We start from the raw sequence: 24344 nt of genomic DNA, 5'->3' as shown, positions 1-24344 counted from the left end.
ACAGTAAGAGTATACCGTGTGCTGGGAAGGTGGCAGTAGTCTAGGCTCAATGGCAAGCATAATGTAAACTAAGTGCTGCCGGGGAACTTCCTGAAGTGCCATGCTGATGTTACGGGGGAGGCTAAAGAGCAGCCATGTTACTATCCACTATGATTTGAACGTTCTTTCATTTGAGCTACATTGGGATACTTAGAAAGATTTTTTCTTACATTTTAGTGTCATCCCTAAACATAGCTGTGCTAGGCACAAGCCCTCGGGTGCCTAGTGGTAAATACGGTCATGTACTCAGTAGCATTTTTTTCAATATGCATCATATTCTGGATATGACTATTTCTCTACCTTTTTATAGGCATCTCTAGAAAAAAGACAATAGCAATGCCATAACAAATGTGAAGTGTATTATATTTTTTAAAGCTGGCCTTTAAAATTAATTTTTCATGCAGCTTAAAATGACAGAAAATAAGACTATGAATAAACCATAATGCAGACTTTATCTCTTGTAGAGGAACAATTATCAAAGTGGCCACTAGAGGCTAAACTTATAGAAGGCTTCAATGGCTTAGATGTGAAACCCAGAGAAGAGAACATCTGAGGCTCAACAAAGAACTTGATTATAGAGCATTTGAGAGGGCTCAATAAAAAAGAGAGGGTGTAGCTCTCAGGGTCAGCTCTGAGCTCACTGTTTCCAGAGAGGTGTTGCTCACCCAGAGGCATTGCAGGAGATGATGCCCCCTACACTGACACTAGAAACTAATTGTGATGACTGATATTTAAAGTTTTTGTGCTAGACCTATTTATAATGCCAAGTGTATAGGTAGGAGCCAGATGAATCAGGTTTTTGTTCATGCATTTATGCACTGTGACAATGTCTGAAGGCCCATTTAGACAGGACGAATGTCGGGCAAACGATGCCCGACACTTGTCCCCGCATACACTAGCTCCATGCTGTTGGAGCTAGTATGGCTGGCTCATTCAACTCATCGTCCATTGTTTATACAGCATAAACGATGGATGATGAGCTGAGCGATCACCGTTCAGTGTAAATAGCAGCCGTTCAGTACTGAACGGCGGCTATGTTAAGTCAATGGAGAGGGGCGCAGAATAGCTTCTTGTAGTTGCCATGCATTAGCTGGAGGTACTTATAAGCTGTGTATGACCCTCCCATCAGCATAGTGCAGGAGAATTTGGTTTCATCTGACCAGGCAATGTTTTTCAACTGCTCAGTGATCCAATTTTGCACTCTTTCATCCACAAGAGTCTTCCCTTTCTGTTATATAACAATGACACCCTTATTAGTCATCTTTTGTTATAGCCCATCCATACTTAGGAATGACACAGTCACATTAGCCTTCAATTTTTCTTATCAAGTGGTGGTCAACTGCCTTTGTCAAGTCATAGGGGTGTGCCTGAAACATTTGATTGGTATGCCTTAAAACCTATTACGCTTTAATGTCCTAATTGCTGAAAGTTTCTCTTTATTTGAAAGTAATACAGATGAAGCAAAGCAGAGGTTTTTCACAGCTCCTCGTATTTTGTCTATTTTTAAGGAAGATAACTGAACATCACATAATCTCAGTTCAGCGAGTTATCATGGAGCAACATAAAATAAATATAAATGATATCTCTGGCTGGATCTGTAGATGCTAGTAGATATAGTAGTTTCCTCATTTTATTGTATTTCTTCAGAATAATTTTCTTTACCAAACGCCACGTTGAACACATACCTGCACTAAAGCAGTCAGAATAAGCAGCTGCCTAGGAGATATGGATGATTAAAGATATTCCCTGTCAGCCACTGATCATCATATTTCCTTATATAAACATATTACTTTATATTTGCAGCACAAAATCTTAGCTGTTAGTGGGACAATTCTTCAGAAAAAAGAAAGTTTGCAGTGTTAAAAAGGTAGAGATTCAGCATTTACCAGCTCTGAATAATGTCACTAAGACCTTTATACACGTATATAATAAATCTAAATGTATTCATTGGCTCTTCACCAAAGGATAAGCTGTGACAATGTAGGCAAAATAACCTGAAAAATTCTATCTTTTCCCAAATACTATACACTGAAATGAATGTCTTGATATAATCCTTCACGAGAAAGAGTATTAAGAAAATAAATCCATGAGGATGGAATAACATTGTAAATCCTCCCCTGGGGTAAGGCAGATGAAACATTTCCCATTTTCTGAGCCAAGACCCTTTAAACATCAGCGTATTCTGTTTTGTACACTTGTACATTGTAGGGCACCCTTTGCAATTTATTAACTCTCTCTGTTCCATAAGGAATTAGGTAAATGGAAGGAGCACAATGGGAGAATGTAAGTAAAGCATACCTGAAAGTAAGCATAAAAGAAAGACATTTCAGCATACCGAATAGCTATCTAAAGAGGTAAACATAAATACATGTATGAATTTCATTCGTTAGAGTAAAAGCTCAAGGTTGTATTTTCGCTTGCAAGGGCCTTTGTTAGTAAGCATGCTTGTCGCTTAGAACATGTTATGAGTAGTTTCACACACACGTTTTTTTTAAGTCACATTACTTCGAAGCATTTAAGAGTTTTTTTGAGGCAAAGAAAGAAGTGGATTCAAGAGATATGCAAAATATAAAGAAAGAATGTATGCGTCTTCTTTCTGCTAGACCTACTTTCAGTGTTGGGTTAAAAGCCTGCATTAGGTATAGTAAAAATAAAGGTTTGGTACCGTGTTAGCCAGTAGAGCAAAATGTGATTGTTCCCAGCAAAAGAAACCAAGTAATCTTGTAGATATGATACCTTTCAATGGCTAACAAAAATACATGATGTAATAGCGAGCTTGCAAACCTCTCGGGCTCTTCATCAGGCTAAAATGGAATAGATCCAAAGTGGCATGAATATTTATACACACTTATAACATACATACTTATGACAAGGCACAGATACGGATGTGATTGGTTTGCACTTAAAAGGAATACTGCAACAGAAAACAAAGTTTTTTGACTAGGCACTGATAAGGGAGTGAAAGTTTTATGGTCCCTGAATTACTGTTGGGGGGTCGTCAGGCCGGGAATGCTGCAAGAGGCACACAAGCATTTTCAACTAGACACTGATAAGGGAGTGAAAGTTTATGTTGGTTTTCACCAGGCCAGCAGTCTTAGATGTCTCATGCCTCCCATTCACCCATAAATCCTCATGAATAATTTAACCCACTATTCAGCGTTTCAAAAGTTGTTATCACTTTATATTCCCCAAATCTTCTATGGTTTTGTGACTTGAAACCACCCTTTAGTATCAAAACTCTCATATCCCCTATGTCATGTCTATGGTTAGAAAAGTACTTGGCCAGGATGGGTGGAATGTGTCCTCAAAGCACTGGTGAGAAACGCAACCAGCTACTTGCAAAACACCACGGACCTACTGAACAAACTGTCAACCATAGGTCTCCTCCCCAAGGGCGCCATCCTAGCCGCCATGGATGTGGAATCCTTGTATTCCAACATCCTACACGAAGATGGACTGACCGCCTGCCGGGTGCACCTTGAGGCCAATGGGGTTGCCTCTGAATCCATGTTACAACTCACAAGATTCATTCTCACACACAATTATTTCTCCTTTGGCAAAGAGATATTCCTGCAACTTACCGGAACTGCCATGGGCAGTAAAATGACACCACAATATGCCAACCTCTTTATGGCAAAACTGGAGAGTGACCTTCTGGCCTCCTGCCCCAGCAAACCATTGTCCTACTTCCGCTACATTGATGACATCATAATCATCTGGACCAACACCGAACAAGAATTAATTAGATTCCATGAGAGATTCAATGCATTCCACCCCACCATAAACCTCACATTAAGCTACTCGTATAATGAAATCAACTTTTTTGACACCACCATAAAGATTTCAAACAACTCAATACATGCCTATAATGAAAACCAATTAGTTGGCCCACATACCTCAGATGGGACAGCTTCCACCCTAAACACATCAAAAAGTCCATTGTTTACAGCCAGGCCATCAGATACAACTGGATCTGCTTCAACCCAACAGACAGAGAGGAACATCTATACCATCTTAAAAGGACATTTTTAAATCAGGGCTACCATCCCACCTCAATTGATGACCAAATCATCAGAGCCATTAGGATACCCAGAAATCAACTACTCCAATACAAGGAGAAGGAAACAAACAATTGTGTGCCTCTAGTAGTGACCTACAATCCGCAACTAGAGTTACTAAGGAAAACAGCAAAGAAACTTCACCATACCCTACACAAGGATGACCATCTGAAAAACATATTCCCAGACCCTCCCCTTCTGTGCTACAGGCAACCTCCAAATTTGAGAAACTTTATAATCAGAAGTGCATTGACACACAATAAGGAACTTATTCATGCAATGTAAGGAGCTGCAAGACCTGCTTACATGTACTGATCATGGACAGGATACAAATCCCCAACACACAGCAGGACTATAAGATCCCGGGGACATTCACATGTTCCACGTCCAATGTTGTGTACCTAATCATGTGCAGTAAATGTCTTGTTTGGGGCCTTTACGTTGGGGAAATAGGGCAAGAACTGAAAACAAGGATGAGATCTCATCACCATACAATGAATCACTGAAAGAGAGAATTAACTGTGGCCAAGCACTTTTCTAAACCTTAGATATGACATAGGGGATATGAGAGTTTTGATATTGAAGGGTGGTTTGAAGTCACAAAACCATAAAAGATTTTGGGAATATAAATTGATAACAACTTTTGAAATGCTAAATAGTGGGTTCAATTATTCATGAGGATTTATGGGTGAATGGGAGGTATGAAACATCTAAGACTGCTGGCCTGGTGAAAACCCCCATCAACAGTAATTCAGGGACCATAAACTTTCACTCCCTCATCAGTGTCTAGTTAAAAATGTTTGTAAACCTCTTGCAGCATCTCTGGCCTGATGACAACCCCACCCCCCAATAGTAATTCAGGGACCATAAAATTTTCACTCCCTTAGGCCTTAGTCACACGGGCGTTTTTTCACGCGATTTGCGGATCGCATGACGGATGCGCATCCGCAAATCGCGTGACCGGTGCGCGCAAGTCGCCCGCAAATCGCCCGAAAATCTGCTCCTAGCCGCGTTTCATTAGAAACGGGCCGGAGCTGTCCAGCGCATTGCATTCAATGGAGACGGCAATAGAGCCGGCTCCATTTAAAGCAATGCGCTGCGGGCGAGCCCGGGATGAATTGTCGGGAAGGGCTTAAATATATAAGCCCTTCCCTGCAATTCATCCTAAAATGTGTAAAAATAAAAAAAATATATATACTCACCTTCTCCCGGCAGCCGGAGCTCCGCGCGGCCGTCCTGCAGTGGGTGTGAAGGGGGTGTGAGTCAGACCTGCCCCCTGATTGGCTCAGTGCTGAGCCAATCAGAGGCATGTCTCACTCACACCCATTCATGAATTCATGAATGGATGTGAGTCAGACCTGCCCCTGATTGGCTCAGCGCTGAGAGGCAGCAGTCACTCACCCATTCATGAATTCATGAATGGGTGTGTGAGTGAAACCTGCCTCTGACTGGTCAGGGCTGTGACCAATCAGAGGCAGATCATTCAGCAGGCGGGGATTTTAAAGCCCCGCCGGCTGAATAGTGCCGAGAAGCAGTTCAGGAGAACTGACAGCGGCCACGACTGGACTCCGGCTGCAGCGGAAAGGTGAGTATACAATTTTTTTTTTATTTTAACACATTTTAGGATGAATTGCAGGGAAGGGCTTATATATTTAAGCCCTTCCCCACAATTCACCCCGCGCACGCCGGCAGTCCATTGCTTTCAATGGAGCGGCTGTATTGCCGGCTCCATTGAATTCAATGGGCAAACATCGTTCTTCTCTGTCACAGCTGTTACAGCTGTGGCAGAGAAGAATGATTTGTCTTCTATATGTTCTCAATGGGGTCGGCGCTGCTGCCGCCGGCCCCATTGAGCGCATATAGAGAAGAGAACAGGAATCGCAGATCACAGATAGGTGCGATCTGCGATTTCTGTTCTATAATTTATCGGACGAGCGCATAAAAAGCGCTCATGTGTCCGATACCATTGCAAAGCAATGGTTTTATAAAATCGCCGGACGCATGCGCATGCGCAAATCGCGGCTAAAAACGCCCGTCTGACTAAGGCCTTATTAGTGCCTAGTCAAAAAACTTTGTTTTCTGTTGCAGTATTCCTTTTAAGCGCAAACCAATCACATCCATGTCTGTGCCTTGTCATAAATATGTATGTTATAAGTGTGTACAGATATTCATGCCTCTTCGGATCTATTCCATTTTAACCTGAAAGGGTTCACAAGCTCACTATAACATCATGTATTTTTGTCAGCCATTAAAAGGTATCATATCTACAAGATTACGTGGTTTCTCTTGCTGGGAACAATTACAAGCCTGCATTAAAAAGTGCCACAAAAATAACAGTTTTTAAGGAAAAAAAAAACTTGTAATACTGTCTCCAAGCAAAGGCTTATTATCAATATGGAAAATGTTCCTGTCATTGCCCGTCTAGCTAAAGTTATTCTGACCAGTCACTGTAAAAAGCCCAACCATTAATATTTATGGTCAACAATACATGTATTTGTGAAAAAATGTTAGCTATACAACACAAAATGTAAAAATTCCCATAAAATATGGGAACTCTTGATTGAGAGTTAATAATATCCAGGTTAAGACTTAATGTAGGGTGTAAGTTGCAGTATGTGTATTATGTTATAGACCTTTTTATGTCCTTTGTTATTGTTTATGCTATATTTGACTTATCGAAATATGTGCAATTCTGAAAGAACACTTTGTAATACTAGTACAATTCAAAATATGGATTTCGTAATTATCGTCATAGTATCTACAACCTTCTTAGAAAACAATAAATATTCTACAATTTAAAAATAAACACCCTAACCATTAACTGACCTTGTGTGAGGATTTCAGAGTGCAGTTTGCACTGTGAAGTCATACAGAATTTTTAGCTGTCATGTGTACTATTGAAGGGGCTATATTTTCAACTTTTTATGACCCTCCTCCACATGTAAAATACTAGTAATTATCGGGAAATTATAGTACCAGTGTTTCTGGTGGTGCAATGTGCCACACAGCTCTGATACATGGTACATCAATTATGATCGCCACACATCATACACACAGCTCTACTACATGAATTTTGATTTCCACACAAAACAAACACAGCTTGACTCCTCCCACAGCAGTGACATCACCACAGGTCCTTTAGCTCACCGGATCACTGTGGTGGAGGTAGGTCAGTGTCTTCTGTCAGGACTGCTGTGCTGTGTCTGAGATAATAATGACTTTTCATTTTGTTATTTTTGTCCTCCCCCTTTCCAAGAGCCCTAACTGTGTTGTTCTTTTGTCAGTCAGGCTCTGTGTTTTATATATGTTGTAGGACCTTTGATGATGTCACTAGGGGTGGAGTAATGACATCACCAGGGGTGGAGCACGAGAAGCACTCACATACTCAGTGAAAAGTGGTCGCTAGTAGTTTGATTGTTTCTCTGTTACTGTTGTTTTCTTTGTTGAATAGAAATTCATACATTAAAACAGGTCAAAGCATTGGTAGAACTAAGATAGTATTTTATAGAATATATTATCTAGCAGATGTTCTTGTCCTAAATCTGTGATAAAGGGTCCTCCACTTATCATATGCCATTTATAATATAGTCTATTGAATTGGCAGAGGGGCCTGTGGATCTTTTTGGGCTCAGGTATAACTGCTGTTTCCGCACCCCATATATCTCCTGTAAGCCTCTATCCAAAAGTAATCTTCCCTAATACAAAAGGTAAAATATCAGATGGTACAGTTAACATAATAAATGCATATATCTTAAAAGTAGGGGCAGACTGGCCATTTAATGCACTGTGAAAATTCCCAGTGGGCCAGTCGGGTCCTGGGGCTGGTGGAGGGACGGAAGTTTTTTGGTGAAATGTAAAAAAAAGAAAAAACTTATACTCACAGGTGCCAGTGTGCTGCTCCCCCTGCTCCCATCCCAGTTCTGGGGAGATCAATCATGTGACATTTTACAAGTGATTACAAGACCACTCCACTCCAGGAACAGGAAGAGCAGCATGCTGGCATAGGTGAGTATAAGGTTTGTTTTTTAAATATTTCTAAAGGGCACTGTTACTGAATGGGGGCCTATGAGGGGGATTATTACTGAATGGGGCCTATATGTGGTATTATAACTGAATAAGGGCTCATATGGAGCATTATTACTGAGTGCGGGCCTATATGGGGCATTATTAGTGAGTGAGGATATGGAACATTATTACTTAATGGGGTCTATATAGAGCATTGCTACTTAGTGGGGGCTTGTGAGGGACATTATTACTGAATGGGAGTCTACAGAGCATTACAACTAAGTGGGGGCTTGTGAGGCACACTGAATGGGGGCCTATATGGGGGATTATGAATGAATGAGGGCCTATATGGAACATTATTACTGAGTGGGGGCCCATATGTAGCATTATTACTGAGTAGAGGCCTATATGGGGCATTGTTACTGATTGGGAGACTATTTAAGGTATTATTACAGAGTGAGGGTATAAGGGGAACCTTATTAAAAGGTGGGGGCACTTTTACTGTGTGTGGGACATGAAAAGTGCTACTTACTATATAGGGCCTACAGAGAGCACAAAAGGCAGATACTATTACTGTGTGGGTCACCTCAGGTGACATTATTACTCTCTGGAGTACTATGCATGGGGAGATTACATAGAAGTTTGAAAAATTAAGCTAGATCCCTGGAAAATTGAGAAGTCAAAGATGTCTGTATCAAATTCTACAGTGACACGTTATAACCGGTAGACGTCATCATGACGTCTTGGCAAGATGAAGAAAAAGGGAAAGTGAAGGACTCCAGTCATGGGGGATGTCTTCTGTAGTAGCTGAATATAATGGTACTGTAATCATTTTTATGGCCTGCAGACTTCCTGGTGTATATATAGTATATAAGTATATACAGCTACATGGTCACTGTATGGGGGTGTAATTTTCATTTTTGTATAGTTTATTTTTTGTTGGTGCTTTGATGTTATTATATGGTTATGGTCTGAGGGTGTTATTTGACCCTTACAGTATATAATGTTATTACTGGTTGTATTTATGTTTGCAGTGGCCTTTATTCAGTTCCAGTATGCTGGCATAAGTTGGTTTGTGGTAGTAATATGTGTTCATGGTGTGGTGGTATAATTTGGCCCTTACATAATATTAAAATTGGTAATGTGGGTCTTGGCATAGTGGATTTTGTTCACTTTCAGTATGGAGGCAACTATAGGGACCATGTTGATTAGTGTAATACTGTGTGTGTGTGTGGGGGGGGGGTATTTTTCTTCACTTCTACAAAACAAAAAAATACAATTTTAACTGTGATTTTTTGTTTATAAACTTTTTAAACATTTATTCAGTTTTTTATTTAGACCCACAATGTGATGTTTGGTATACTCAGTGTAGCAAATAATTATTCCCTGTGCATCTAAAACTGGAAAGCAATCTATTAGCTTGTGCTAAAGAATCAGCGTAATAGTCATACAGCTGTGGGATGTCCGGGGGCCTTTTCTAGCCTCTGGCTTCCATGGTTACTCATCAGCATTGTATTTGTGGGATGCCGATGGGGACAGAGGGAGCCCCCTCCCTCTATCTAATCACATAAATACCATGGTCGCTATTGACTGTGGCATTTAGAGAGTTAAATTACAGGGATAAGAGTCTATTTGATCCTGGCCATTGCAGCTAGAGCTTGGCTGTCAATCAACACAGGGATCATTTGGCACAGGGCACATTACATAAATATGTTATAACAGCTAAATACATGATATTTTTATTATGATATTCATTTTTATTATGGCTGTTTAAGAAGTTAGAAATAGGCAGCACCTTATTATATATCCCTCCAATCCTAACATGTTCTGAGCTTCATAGTAAATTTTCTGCAGCATGCTATGCACGCCACATAGTCCTCACCCCTCCTACTACCTTGGTGGCTGTGGCAGATAATTTTCTGACCCTTACCTACTTGTATTCGCCCCACTTGCTGCTAGTTTTGGCCCACCTACAACATTGGGTCCCTATAATTTTTTTCAAGGGCCATTTTGATTTCCAAGTCCACCCTCGCGTAAGAGTAGTGCATATATAACATACAGGGTTCCTCTTGCAAACTACTGATATACTCTTCAGGTTTAGGGTGCCTAGCACGATCGTGATAGCATTGGTTGGTGTCTGTACTGATTAATGTTATACTGATATTAAATAATCTATGCAGTATGTTATAGTGTGGCATAACTAATAAGGTCATACCTTACACAAATTAGTCTTCCTAAATTTATCACAAATTATAGCAGCCGCATATAGGAGAAGTAATGGTTACTTAGAGAATACATCATAAATTGCAGATAGATTAGAACTGAGTTTGTTTTTGCAGTATTTCTTTTGTATGCTGCACAAAGAAGAATTGACATAATTCAATAAGCATGCCTGGAAAAAATACAATAGCACTGAAAATGCATTGTGATGGTGATTAGTTGCCTTAATTCACTTACTCAGCTCTGCTACATCTGTGCATACTTTTGAGATTTACATATAATTGGCAACATTAATTCAAATTTTGATACAAAATTACATTTTTTCCCCATTGATTATAGCTTTAGTATAAGGAAGTCGTATTGTATAACCGCATAGTCAATCTAGACAATCTATGATACAGGTACTTGAACACTATGTGATTCATTTCAATTAACTATGTCTAGAACATAAAAATAATCATGTTAAACATATTACGGAGTTTGGTGCATACAGAATACTAATATGTCAAGGAGTAGATAAATGGAATCTTCCTTTGTAAGTAATCTCAATCCAATTATAAATGACTGATGACATCTCTGACACAAAGCAAAATAGAAATATAAAAGCTCTGTATTCCGCTGCTTTCTAGGATTGTGCTTAATAAATGCAGGCACACAGACACGCACAAAAGAAATTGCTTACGTGACTGCCCTATGATGGTTGGATTTTTATGTGACTCTTTTCCACAAACTCATCTTGAACCCAAAGTACAAAATCTAATATTTGAAGACTTTTTTGGTTCAGAATCAAAATCCCACGGCTTAAAATACAATAAGCCCTCCCTGACCTTTCTTGAGAAAATAGTATTGCTAGATTTACTTTCAAAAGAAGCTCACAGGTATTTTCAAACATGCTGAAAGGAAGCAATATGAGTGAAATAATCAGCAACATTTATAGACATTCAGCAGAAACCTGAAAAACAAGTAGTTCGTTCTTATTTTTGTATAATAGACACACATATTGTCACAAGTCAGGGGAGACTTAACTCACAGGATCACTATCTTTTGGGTAAATTGGTTGGTATGCAAAGAACTTTACTTCAACACAGAGAGTTTTCATACAAACTACCCCCCCCCCCCCCCCACTCGCCTCTCCTCCCTAGTTTTATTATTTTCTTTAGCAGAAAAGTATATCTCAGGAATACAACATTAAAGGGGTTGCCCGGTTACTGGGCAACATTACCCCTTTAGCTCCAACAGTCTTAAAATAACAAAACGAGCAGTAATTACCCATTCTCTGCCATGGGAATTCAGCACCAAAGCTTATTGGTGTTTGTTGTTGCTGATGATGTCATCGGAAGTCACGTGACTGCCATAGCCAATCAGAGGCTGCATGTTCTTCTGGCATCAGTATTTATATTCTGGGTGCCATTATACCAGGAGCTCAGAACAGTGACACTGCAGCCTCTGATTGGTTGCAGTTGTCAGATGACCTCTGGACCAGGGGTGTAACTATAGGGGATGCAGAGGATGCAGTTGCACACGGATCCAGGAACTTTAGGAGGCCCATAAGGCCTCTCTTCTCCATATAGGGAGCTCAGTACTATGAATAAAGCACTATAGTCGAGGGCCCTGTTCAGGTTTTGCATTGGGGCCCAGAAGCTTCAAGTTACTCCTATGACATTGACCATATGAGGAAGAGAGCTTATGGACCCTCTAAAGCTCACCCTCTGCATCTATGTATAATGCCATAGAATGCGTGGCCACCCAGCGACTGTGATGTGACATGTTGGAGTCCTTTAAAGCACTAAAAAAAAGGTAAGGGTGATTTTTCCCTTAAAGTAACATGACAAAACTTCATTATCACTTATTTCGCATACAGTACCTTTAGGGGACATCTCTGAAACCTCAGCAATATAAGGTTCATTGTTAAACTTTGGCTCGTTGTCATTGACATCTAGGACTTTGATGACAAATTCCGATTCTGCTTCAACAGGAACATTTGTGACTCTGTTTATAGCCTGAGCTCTGAGAGTATAAAATGGCTTTTCTTCTCTATCAAGTTTTTGCAGCACAGAGATTCTTCCTGTGTTTTCATTCATTACAAAAATTGTTCCAGCTCCTTCTCCAAATAAGACATATTTAATTGAGCCATCATGTCCATCAGAATCCGTTTTTAGCTGTAGATAGAATGAACAAAATGGAATTTTTAGTGCATTACAAAATATAACTCATCTACTTAACTACATCTGATGTTGAAAAATGTAAATGCAGCAGGTGAGCATTTAATACTTATGCTACTTAGGACAAAAGGTAAAGCTAGGACTTAGACTCAGGCTGCATGGGCAGAAATATCCATAGGACTGCAACTGTGATACGACATAGCTTAGACTTATGACAATCACATCCTTATTTATGTAATGGGGCTCCAGAAAATAAGCAGGGAATAAACAAAATTGCTTGACAAAGTCGCTGCAAAATCCTAAGTGTTGCTTTAGCATGCAGTCATCACTTGGATGTTGTCTTGAATTACACACAGATTACTAGGAGTTGAGTGTTGCAGTCTTGAAACTTGTTTAGGATTTCCATACAACCCCTCTGCAAAGTTTTTCTTATTTATGTACTGCATTTGCCATGGTACATTTACATTAAAGCCATATAAAAGTATACATGCAGGTTTCACAAAACTCTGGCATTTTATGTACTGCAACTAGAGATGAGCGAGCGTACTCGCTAAGGCAAACTACTTGAGTGAGTAGTGCCTTATGCGAGTACCTGCCCGCTCGTCTCAAAAGATTCGGGTGCGGCGGGGGAGAGCGGTGAGTTGCGGGAGTGAGCAGGGGTAAGCAGGGGGGGGGGGGAGAGAGTGAGAGAGAGATCCCCCCCCCCATTCCTCCCCGCTCTCCCCCACGCTCCCAGACGGCACCCGAATCTTTTGACATGAGCGGGCAGGTACTCACATAAGGCACTACTCGCTTGAGTAGTTTGCCTTAGTGAGTACGCTCGTTCATCTCTAACTGCAACCATTGTGTCAAAAAGAGTATGTGTATAACTCTGGCCTAAGGCGCAATGCACACGGGTATATTTAAAATGCGAGATCCGATGCAGGCGTTCCCGCAGAAAACACTGCCCATAGATATGCTATGCAAAACACTTTTCCATGCCCACGAGCAGAAATCAACTGCAATTTTCTGCTAGCAGGGGGAAAATCACAGCATGTCCTATTCTAGTGCACACCTCACATGCACGGACGGCTTCCGTTGCAGTTAATGGAAGCCATCCATGCCGCGGTGATTCACCGCAAATCAACATCATCGCCGGCGCGTCATTCTGCGCAATGGCGGTGGCATGCCAGTTGGCAAATCCCCAGCACAGAGGAGAATGCACTTCAAACAGGTACATGGGGGTCACAGCCGAGGCACAGGGTCTGATTCCGCTGCAAGATCTCTCAGTCGGAATCTGACGCGGCCGTGTGCATTCGGCCTAAGGCTGAACCTAAACACATAGCTTTTTGTAGCATAACAGTTAAGACAGCAACTGTTGCACAATAGTGACATAGTCCATATGAATACTATAATATACGACTATGAATAAGGCCGCCTGCAGACGGCCTGGTCGGATCCGGCTGCGAGAATTCTCGCAGCGGGACCCGACCCGAGCGTCTGCAGAGAGCAGTGCGGGCACTCACCTCTCCCGCGGCCCCGGCTCTCTCATGTGCCGGCTGCCGGGCAGCCGGCGCATGCGCAGAGCGGGGCCGGCGGCCGGTGAGTTATGTTTCTGTGCGAGCCCTGCACAGAAATAGAGCATGACGGAATTTGTTTGCCGCGCGGGATTTCGCACGGCCAAATCGCGGCCATCTGCATAGGATTGCGTTTGTTAACGCAATCCTATGGCAGCTTCCAGGGGCGGAAATTCCGCGGGAAATCCCGCCGAGGAATTTCTGCTCGTGTGCAGGCGCCCTAAAGGTGTCTTTTTCCAACTAATGCAGTTCAGTACTATAAGGTACTGCAAAAAAAGTCACATCCTAGATGTATGAAGTGTATGCACCACTTTTAGTATCAACTTACTACAAAATAGATTTTTGCCCTTTTCAGTCTCTTGAGAATACCATGTATATGTCAGCAAAATATCAGAAAGTTTGATATGAGGTAAAAAAAATGGAAATAAATAAAATAAGTAGCATTCACAAAACTGTATATCTTATAATTACAAAAGTAGCTATTTTGTTTGCAGAATTAAAGTTTAGTATGAAGCACTTATTCTTACACATGTTTTTCTAACATTTGTATGTGTCTAGATAAGAACACTGGCCATTAGTAGCCACAGTGTGTAAAAGTAATCTCTGCTTTGCAAGTCAAAATTGGTTTGGAATTGTTTTTTTTTCCACCTCAAAATCAAATACCAAAACACATAGGGGGAATTTATTAAGACTGGTGTTTCATATGTTTGAAGCCTATTAGAGGAAAATACAACAAACATTATGAGATGCAAGCCTATTATAACATTTGGAGCATCATGGTCATTCCTGTGCCACAAACTGATTATCTACAACAGCTACAAGCTGGTGTAGATTTCTGTTAGAATTTACACCAATTTTTAATTTAAATTAAGGTACATCAGTTGGACTGTGTGTAGCCCTACCCTTTCCCACTAGGTCTACTTACTTTTCAGAGTCAGGGCTCAGTCCGGCAAGCGTTTTTTTTTTCTTACGCACCTATGTGCACAAAACAAAACACTGCACGGATGTGCAAAATGCGCCTGACCGTGGCTCTGTGCCCATTGCCTGTGCCTATTCAATGAATAGCTGATTGCTGCCTCTGATTGGCTGAGCGCTGCGATCCATCACAGGCAGCGCTCAGCCGTCATTCAATGACACAGACATAGTACTTTCAAGAGGTGGGGATTTTTAAATCCCCAGCCAGCCGAAAGTGCTTCAGAGCAGTGCCGGCAGCCAGGGAGAAGACGTGCCGGAGCCCTGACAGCGGTGAAGAGGTGATGGTTTGTTTTTTGTTTTTTTTACAGCAGCTATGGATTATTTTCAGGGAAGGGCTTATATTTCAAGCCCTTCCGCAAAAATCACTGCGGGGGTTGCTTGCCCTCCATTGCTTTTAATAGGGCTGGTGGCAGTAGCGCTGGCCCCATTGAAAGCAATGGGATTGCATCAGCTGTGACAGCTCTGCCAGGGGATTGCTACATCCCCGCGAGGAGTCCCCTTGTCACTGAACACTGACAGTGCTGTCACAGTGTTCAGTGATGAGGGGACTCATCACGGGGAATCTTTATGCGCAGCACCGACCTTCTCGGCACACGGATGTCCCATCTTTTGCAGGTTTGAGTATTTTTGCGCCTGTAAAAGACGGACATGTGAACACACTATAGGCAACCAATGGTTCTATGAGACAAGCTTTTATTTTTGCGCTCATAGGCCCATGCAAAAAAACGCTCATCTGACCTTGCCCTAAGTGGTAAAAGCATCGAAAAACTGCTAAAAAGTTATATATTTTTACACGACTCATTTTATGCCATTCTTCTGGCACTTGACCCTTCATAAATCCCCCCATAGCCCTTTACTGCAGCTTATATACTACACTAAAGGAATATTCTGACAACCTAATTACCTAACTAATAGAGTTTTCTTCACTATTGATGCTCCAAAATGTAAACCATTCTGCCTTGTCAGAGTGAGCACATCATTTCTAATATCTCTAATGGCTAATTATAGATAGCCATATTTTATAGTTTTCCTTTTTCAAGCACAGTTTTTGCCTGGTCACAACTGTAAACTTTCCCCATTAATATTTCATTCGCAGTTATGTAACCTTCTTTATCTCAACAGGAATTCTGCTGCCTTTAGCCCTAATGCTCTAATTGCATTGAACAAATCTTTCAAAGAATAAAAAGGTATGCTAGACATTCTGGGAAAGCTGCAGATTCAATTGTTTAACAGTCACAATAAATATATGGCTTCTGCCTGTTCTCACTGTTTAGTTTTTTTGCTAAAAGACTTTTTTGTCTTCCAACTTTGTCAAGATTCTTAAAATGACTAATTATGTGGACTGATTAAAATAAACAATCAAATAATAGAACCATTGTATTAGATGTATGAAATGTGTACTCTATATATCTATAAAGCTGCTATCTGCTCTCAGAGATAAATTGGGGAGCATCTTGTTCTAGTTGAGCCCATCTTCACATGAGCAGGTCGGATTCCGCAGCAGATTCCGGCTACGAAGCCAGCTGGTGACCCTCCTTTTCTGTGATTTCTGTATTGTGCATGACTGCGGCAGTTCGCCATCAGTCATATTCAGTACAGATTTTTTTTTCCAATGTTTGCATTTCCTGTGACATCACTTAGCAATGACCTGATTACCCGCGGCCCATACGCAATGTCAATTGCATATGGGCTGCGGGTCAGACAGCCTCCATTGACTTCAATAGGAGCTGTCCGAACAGAGTCTGTAGTAAAATTAGTACCCACGAGGGTGAGCGAAAAAATACATGTCATTTAATGCGTGTGATTTGCTGCAGATCATCCATGTGGACATCGATCGCGGATTCCGCAATAGGGAATAGGGAAGATTCTTCAATGCTGTTCTATGGCATCATAGCTATTTAGACGTAAAGGGGCATTCTCATGTTGGGAATCCTATTGCAATGCGTTTGAAATAGCAAAACAATGCACTCACCTGTAAGATGTTTATTTTCAAAATGTTCTATTCTGCAGATATTGCAGCTATCCTCTGCCCTCTGTTTTTTTATTGGTCATTGCCATGGAAACAGACAGCCTTTTCCATATAAAGAAATAGCAGAGCACACTAGTAGCTACTGCACATGCGCTCCTGAGATCCTGACCATCAGACTTAGATAAAAGAAGGGTGCAAGCGCCGGCCTCCTCTGCTATTTCTTTCTATAAGAGGTGGACTGTTCCCTGGTAACGAGCAGTAAACAACCAGAGGGCAGATGAATCAATATCTGCAATATCTGGGGAACGGAACATTTCAGAAATAGGCATCTAATGAGGGAGTGCATTGTTTTGTGATTTCAAACACAATGAAATAGGTTTGCTAAGATCTATTATAGTGTCGCACCTGAGAATAAGCAAGGAGAGGAATATATAATTTTCGATGACGTAATTAATAGAGATGAGCGAATCTACTCGTTTCGAGTAATTACTCGATCGAGCACCGCGATTTTCGAGTACTTCAGTACTCGGGTGAAAAGATTTGGGGGGTGCCGGGGGGCGGGGGGAGGCGTGGCGGCGCGGGGGGTAGCAGCGGGGAACAGTTGGGAGCCCTCTCTCTCTCCCTCTCCCCCCACTCCCCACTGCAACCCCCCACTCACCCACGGCGCCCCCCGAATCTTTTCGCCCGCGTACGGAAGTACGCTCATCTCTAGTAATTAAATATTTTCATGGAATACGGTATTTATATGATTGCATTGAACATTTTTTCCAGTTTCCACTGCCCGTAGGTTACTTTCATGTAGTGATATTTTTGTCAATATTCTGCATTACCATTTTTGAGCCCAAACTACACAGAAAATTAGAATCTTTCCATTATAGTTTTGTAAATTCTATTATAGAATCATAGAATGGTAGAGTTGGAAGGACCTCCAGGGTCATCTGGTACAACCCCCTGCTCAGTGCAGGATTCACTAAATCATCCCAGACAGATGTAAGTCCAGCCTCTGTTTGAACACTTCCATTGAAGGAGAACTTACCACCTCCTATGATTGGTTTTGGCTTTAAAAAAAAACTGATGCAAATCCTGATCAAAATCCTGCCATGTGAAAATGACAAAGTGTTTTACATGCAGGGAAAGAATTATACTGGAACATAAACTTCAACTATAGCACCCTCTTTTTTACCCGCAACGTATTTTAGGGGCTTGGTACACTGTTGACCTCAGAGCTTCATTGCCTGTTGGTTATCAACTTACTTGATAATCGATAGAGTAAGCAAAATAAGCAGAACAAAGAGTAGTAGGTGATTGCTAGCAGCAATGCAAGGTCACATAGTTCAGAGTTAAATGAAACACACACTGTGCAAAAAGATTGGGCCATAATGCAACCACAATACTAGTCATGGTCAAAATGGATAGAAGCAAATGGGTTAAAGACAACATTGTGATGTGGCAACATCATGAATTGGAACGTGCCAATCACGAAAGCTGAATGTGTGTGACAGTACCCAGTTAAAGTGACTAAGGCCTTATTCACATGACCGAATATACACGGCTAATTTAGTCGCATTAAAAAATTAGTCTCATTCATTTCCAATGTTATCATTCAGATCAGAGTTTTTTAGCCTTTTTAAAAACATCGCAGTGGGAATAATAGGACATCGGCGACAGAAAATAGCAACCAATTTTATATGGTGCGTGAAAAAGATAGGTCTTGCCCTATCTTTTGCCGCAAAACCCTTGAGGCTCCCATAGACTTCTATGGGAGCTGAAATAAAAGGCTGGGAAGAGACAGCTGCCCCTATTTAAGCATTAATAGTAATTCCAAGGATTTCTGCGGACCGAGCTATTTCCGTGCAGCAGTGTGACTGGACAAGAGAGCATGGCTATTCTTCATTCAATGAATTTTTAGCTGCGGTCAGCCAAACGTAAAAACGCATACGGCCGTGTGAAGGAGGCCTAAGATGTATTTTTTCCTGGGTATATTCCCTAGAGAGCACATTAGGCTATATAATTGTTTGCCCTTTTGTTTTAATTCTTGTGGCTTTTATTACTTGCTTTTACCCTTAGTTAACTTTCACCCATAGCTCAAACCAGTCTGTTCTTTTTAGAATTTTGAGGTGTTGATTGACCGGTCTACTTAGTAATTTAATATTTAAGGGGTTTGGTCTACACTGGAATGGATGTATGAACTCTACCTCTAGGGATCTTACAGGTTCTCACAGAGCTGACATCAAAAACAACCAAAGTTTAACAAATAACAAAGAATATTGTAAAAAGATAGAGCCAGAACCAATGAAAGCAGGCTAGAGTCAAGTGTCAAGAATCATGCAGATAATAGGATGGGAATTCCTAGGACTTAATAGCCTGCCGACAGCTGACATTTTTGGGAGTTTGCAGTGGCCATGTCAATGCAAAGTTGCTGTAAAAAAAGAACCAGAACCCTGTAACAGTGCTAGAATAACACCAAATAGTTTTAACCCTTTGCAATCCAATTTTGGATTCAGGGTTTCCCAGGGTTTTTTTTTCTTTCTGCCATTATACAATGGTGCCATCTACTGGCTAGAGCCAGTACTGCGGTATGGGACATGCTGGATATTACTGGCCCCTAACAACAGAGCGGCCAGTAATATACAGTAAGAATACCCTGCCGGACGTCTTCCGACATCGGAACTGTAAAACCTTCAATCAGAATGTCTGAAGACGTCAGACAGTGGACTGGAAAGGGTTAATGTTAGCCATACATATAGAGTACTGTGCAAAGGTTTTAGTCAGGCTGCAAAGTAAAAATGCTTTCAAATGTAGAAGTATTAATAGTGTTTTGATCAATTATCAAAATGCTAAATAAATGAATAAAACAGAGATCAAAATTAAATCAATATGTGGAGTGATCAGCCTTTGCTTCAAAACAACATCAATTCTTCTAGGTACACTTGCACACAGGTTTTGAAGCAACTCAGTTGGGTGTTTATTTTTTTCAAACATCTTGAAGAACTAACCACAGATCTTATGTGGATGTAAACTTGTTCAAACCCTTATGTAATCCCAGACAGACTCGGTAATGTTGAGATCAGGGGTGTGTGGGGGCCATATCATCACTTTCAGGATCCCCTGTTCTTCTTTATGCTGAAGGCAGTTCTTAACAACATTGGCTTTACGTTTTGGGTCGTTGTCCTACTGCAGAATAAATTTGGAGTCAACTGGATGCCTTCTGTTTTTGTAAAAACATTCTTACTTTGCAGCATTTTTTCCACACCTGCCTAAAACCTTTCCACAGTACTGTGCATTATGTAACTTTTCTGTGTAAGTAAAAATAATGTGTAATAATGCAGGTAAAATATTATATATTTTACGTCAAAATTAGGCAATGTTTCTGAAAAATAATATGCTAAATAAAGGCATAAAATGTTCTAATGCGCACTGTACACGATTAAAACCAATATGCTAAAATAACTCTTGATATGTATGTAAAAGGGAAAGATCCACTGGCATCTATTTAATTGTGTAGAACAAAGGCACTAGCTCTTTAGCACAGACCTTAACAAAACAGTTAATTAATTGTTGCTGATACCCTGTGGGTCCAATTAAATGTTCCACTTAGTTAGAACTTAAACCTGGTTAATTTCAGGCTTGTAAGCAGGGCAGAATAATTATAGGGCATATCAGAGTACAGTACATTTTTATCATATAAAAAATAAATAAAGTAACAAAATGTCTCATTAAGACAATTATTTTATAAGATAAACCGATTCAAAAAATAAATTGTGAAATTAAATAAAAGTGATTTTTTGGAATACATGGCAATTCTCATTGCTGTTTTACTTGTTATCCCAAGAAAAAGTTTTTTTTAAGATATATAAATATTTTTATATAACATTTTATTTGTTAACTTATTTATAAGTAATTATAAATATATTGTCAAGTAGATTTTTGGTTGATGAACGCTTTGGAAATATACATGGCTCATTCCCATATGGAACTGGAATTGTGGTTTTACTGCACTTCTGCAGCATTTTAATGTGCTTGTAATTGACTGAAAAGCACATGCATTCTAGCACATCATTTCACAGTTTTGCAATGAAGTTTACAGCCAATTGGCTGCTACAGGTCCTAAAAACATGGTAATACATTGATTCAATGCCATGTGAGAACACAGCCTGCAAATTTATTCACTCGTGTGTTGCAATTTTTGGCCGCCTGCATCGCAGCAAAAAAATCATGTAAATTAAGGAAAGCCGCGACTTGGTCTCACCGCGAAATCTCATGTTTTCTCTCACCCATTCAGATGGCTGGGTGCAGCGTCTGTACACTGTAGCCCAGAATTCCGTCGGCAAAGAAATGAGAGTTTAGCAATGCTAAACTCTCTCCCCCTCCCTCTCCCCCCCCCCCGCCCCCCTTATAGAAGCTCCCATAGAAGCCTAAAGGGAGGAGGAGGGAGGTGGGAGGGAAGGAGTTTAGCAGCACTAGCTGCTACCAAAGTCCTTTGCTCTCCCCTTGCCGACAGCTCCCATAGGCTTCTATGGGAGCTGCAGGCTGATTACGGCCAAAAGATAGGGTAAGACCAATTTTTTCTGGCCACATGTAAAAGCAGCCAGCTGGACTTGGCAGCGTATGTGCTCTTTTCAATCGCCTGGTCTGTGCACATAAGTACTAGCCCCTCTCGCTAGAGGGTGCTGGTTATTCTACATATTCTCATCATCTCCTTTCGGAACCTTTGTGATAGTATGCATGCATGTGTTTCTGTTTGGTCTATGTCTCAATTTCCCTCCCCCCATAGGTGTGCAGATGATTCAATACGCCTGGTCTGTGTTAACTATGTTCTGTTTGGTTTATGTCTGGAGTTTCCTCTGTCTGTAGATGTTCATGTCTGAATCTCCATTGTTTGTAGGTGTGTGCATGCCTATGTCGTCACTTACGTTTTTGCCACTTTACTACACTTTAAGTATTACAATATATTCTAATATTGCTTTTGATCTTCCTCCAACTAATCTGAACTGGTGCTTGCACTTAGTTTCCTAATAAAAACACCTCCCTTCTGAACCTTATTTTTTTTTTTAATCTTATTTGTTTTTATTAGGTTTTAAAAAATGATTCATTGCACACTTTCATAATGCAAATCAAGTTACATCTCAAACAGTTGTAAGGTCAGGTGAGCATGTTGTTTTAACTATAAATTACAATAACAAATTATGCAATAAATTATTCAATATTATAATTAGAGATGAGCAAATCTACTCGTTTCGAGTATTTACTCGATCGAGCACCACGATTTTCGAGTACTTCAGTACTCGGGTGAAAAGATTCGGGGGGCACCGGGGGGCGGGGGAGGCGTGGCGGCGCGGGCGTAGCAGCTCGCTCATCTCTAATTATATTCAATTAGAAGAAAAATTCACAATTATTAGAATGCGAACAAGATATAACAGTCTCTCAAACAGTGGCAGCTAAAGATTTCACCTATAATTTGATTTCCAATAGAAAGAAAATATTGTCTTTGATTGAAGCACTAACTTTTTTTTTCCTCACCCAAATATATTTTATTGGGTTTATAAACTTGTTACATGAAATTTCCATTTTTGGAGTATACCATCTTATATCGATAGAGTTTGGAGGGTTTATCATAAGAGGAATAAAAGTTAGTCCGTGTAAATTCTCTATTTTTGTTGTGTTCCTCTAACAATATTGATCTCAGGCCTCTTCTAGATGCCATTAATTGCATTTTGTTCTTCTTTGATGAGTCTTTTTGCAGGGTTTTCTCTTGGGCCTGAATCTGCTCAAGGAGACTATTAATTTTAACCCGTTTATGTTTTGTATACTGGGCACCCAGTTTTATCAAAATTCCTCTAATAACTGCCTTGTGGGTGTTCCTGGTGGAGAAAATGTTAAGTTCAGGACTTATGTTTAGCTTAAAATATTCCCTTAATGACCCTTAAAGCTTTGTTTTTGGGGGATTTAATTAAGGAGATATTATTTCGCCAAATTCTCGTACTTCCCTGGGGGGCTCCTAAAGCAAGTTTTAAGTAAATTGGCGAGTGGTCAGAACACGTAGCTGTACCTATTTCTGAAGAGAGGACGGAGGGCAAAGTCCATCAACCGTGCTGCATACATTAATGCTTCCTTAACATGGAAGAAATGTATCCTCACAATTACATCCCAAGGATGTTTTTCAGAGAGAAACTTGGGCTTGGGCAGTCTGTGTGCTCTATCTATACTGAGCACCCATTCTGGGTGTTTGGAATTAGTGAGGACATAATTTTAGTTAGAAAAGTTTTTAACTCAGTCAGGGCTACATTTTCTTGGATTCCCCAAATGTAATATTATTTTGCTGGTTTTTATCTTCAAGATCGGCCAATTTTTTTTTTTTAAATGGAGATTACTTTGTCTTCCAAAGCATAGTGAGAGTCAATTCATTTGTTATAAGAAGAGGTTAGCTCCTCAGTTTTGTTCTCTACATGGTCAGTGCGATCTCCTAGCTCTTGCAGAGAAGCATTGAATATTTTAGAGATGTGGCTGATATCACTCTGTATGGAACCTCTTAAAGCCAAGACCATATTTTTAATAAAGTCCACTGAAGCCAGTTGGCTTGAAGATGGGAGATCTGCAATAGGGTCTTATTCTGCTGTGTTAGAGGACTGAGGGAGAAGGGAGGCTGAAAGCCTATGCCATTGCTTTTCAGGACTATCTGTGGGGAAGGGTGGTGTAACATAAGGGGACATGTGCTTAAACGCCATAATGGAGGTGCCTGCTGTGAAGGATTTTTCTCCTCTGTGGGTGTCACTCACCCCTGTATGCTGGGCTTCCTCCGCTCCCTTGTCGAGGTACAGAGAATCAAGTGCTGTGTCATCATTCTCAGCATAGCTGGCGGGAGAGGGGGTTCCGCTTGATCCTGCAGCCTGGCCGTGGCCGGTGCCGTATGCTGAAAAGAAATCAGAGACCCACTGTGGGGTAGCTCTGGATGGTCTCTGCTTCATTATAGCAGGGACTAGGAAGAATGACAGGTCGATATGTTCTCAATTCCACTGCCGGGACGCTGTATAGTAGCTTTAGAAGGCTAGAACCGGGCTGAGCTCAGAGAAATGTATCCATCTCGGGCTGCAGCCAGGCCATGTCCCAAACTTATTTACATTTTTAACATATGCACGATGTCTCAGTTAAGGCTGTAGCAGGGCAAATAGTGAAGTAGACGTCACCACATTGCTAATGCTCCTGAGCTGTAAAATTCAAGTAGTTTAATGCACTATTTTCTCTGATGGATGATGGTTGTTTCATGCCCCACCTGGAATCTCTGTGGAATTGCCCTTATCGGGGGGCGGGCTCTTTTCTCTGAGGAAATGGTCAGTGTTATGATAAGCCTGAGACAATATAA

At 40.8% G+C, this 24344-nt stretch overlaps 1 protein-coding gene across 1 annotated transcript in view; it reads right to left on the bottom strand.

The window, feature by feature from the left end:
- The window catches only part of LOC136579155 (cadherin-19-like), a 176284-nt gene that overhangs the window by 127482 nt on the left and 24458 nt on the right, over positions 1-24344 (bottom strand). The window contains exon 3 of the mRNA XM_066579503.1: positions 12187-12481. Within this exon, the coding sequence (XP_066435600.1) occupies positions 12187-12481 (295 nt within the window). The remainder of the gene's footprint in view (positions 1-12186; positions 12482-24344) is intronic.

This window comes from Eleutherodactylus coqui, chromosome 9 (assembly GCF_035609145.1).
Source record: "Eleutherodactylus coqui strain aEleCoq1 chromosome 9, aEleCoq1.hap1, whole genome shotgun sequence".
Taxonomy (NCBI): domain Eukaryota; kingdom Metazoa; phylum Chordata; class Amphibia; order Anura; family Eleutherodactylidae; genus Eleutherodactylus; species Eleutherodactylus coqui.
This window is presented reverse-complemented; position numbering and strand designations above follow the sequence as displayed.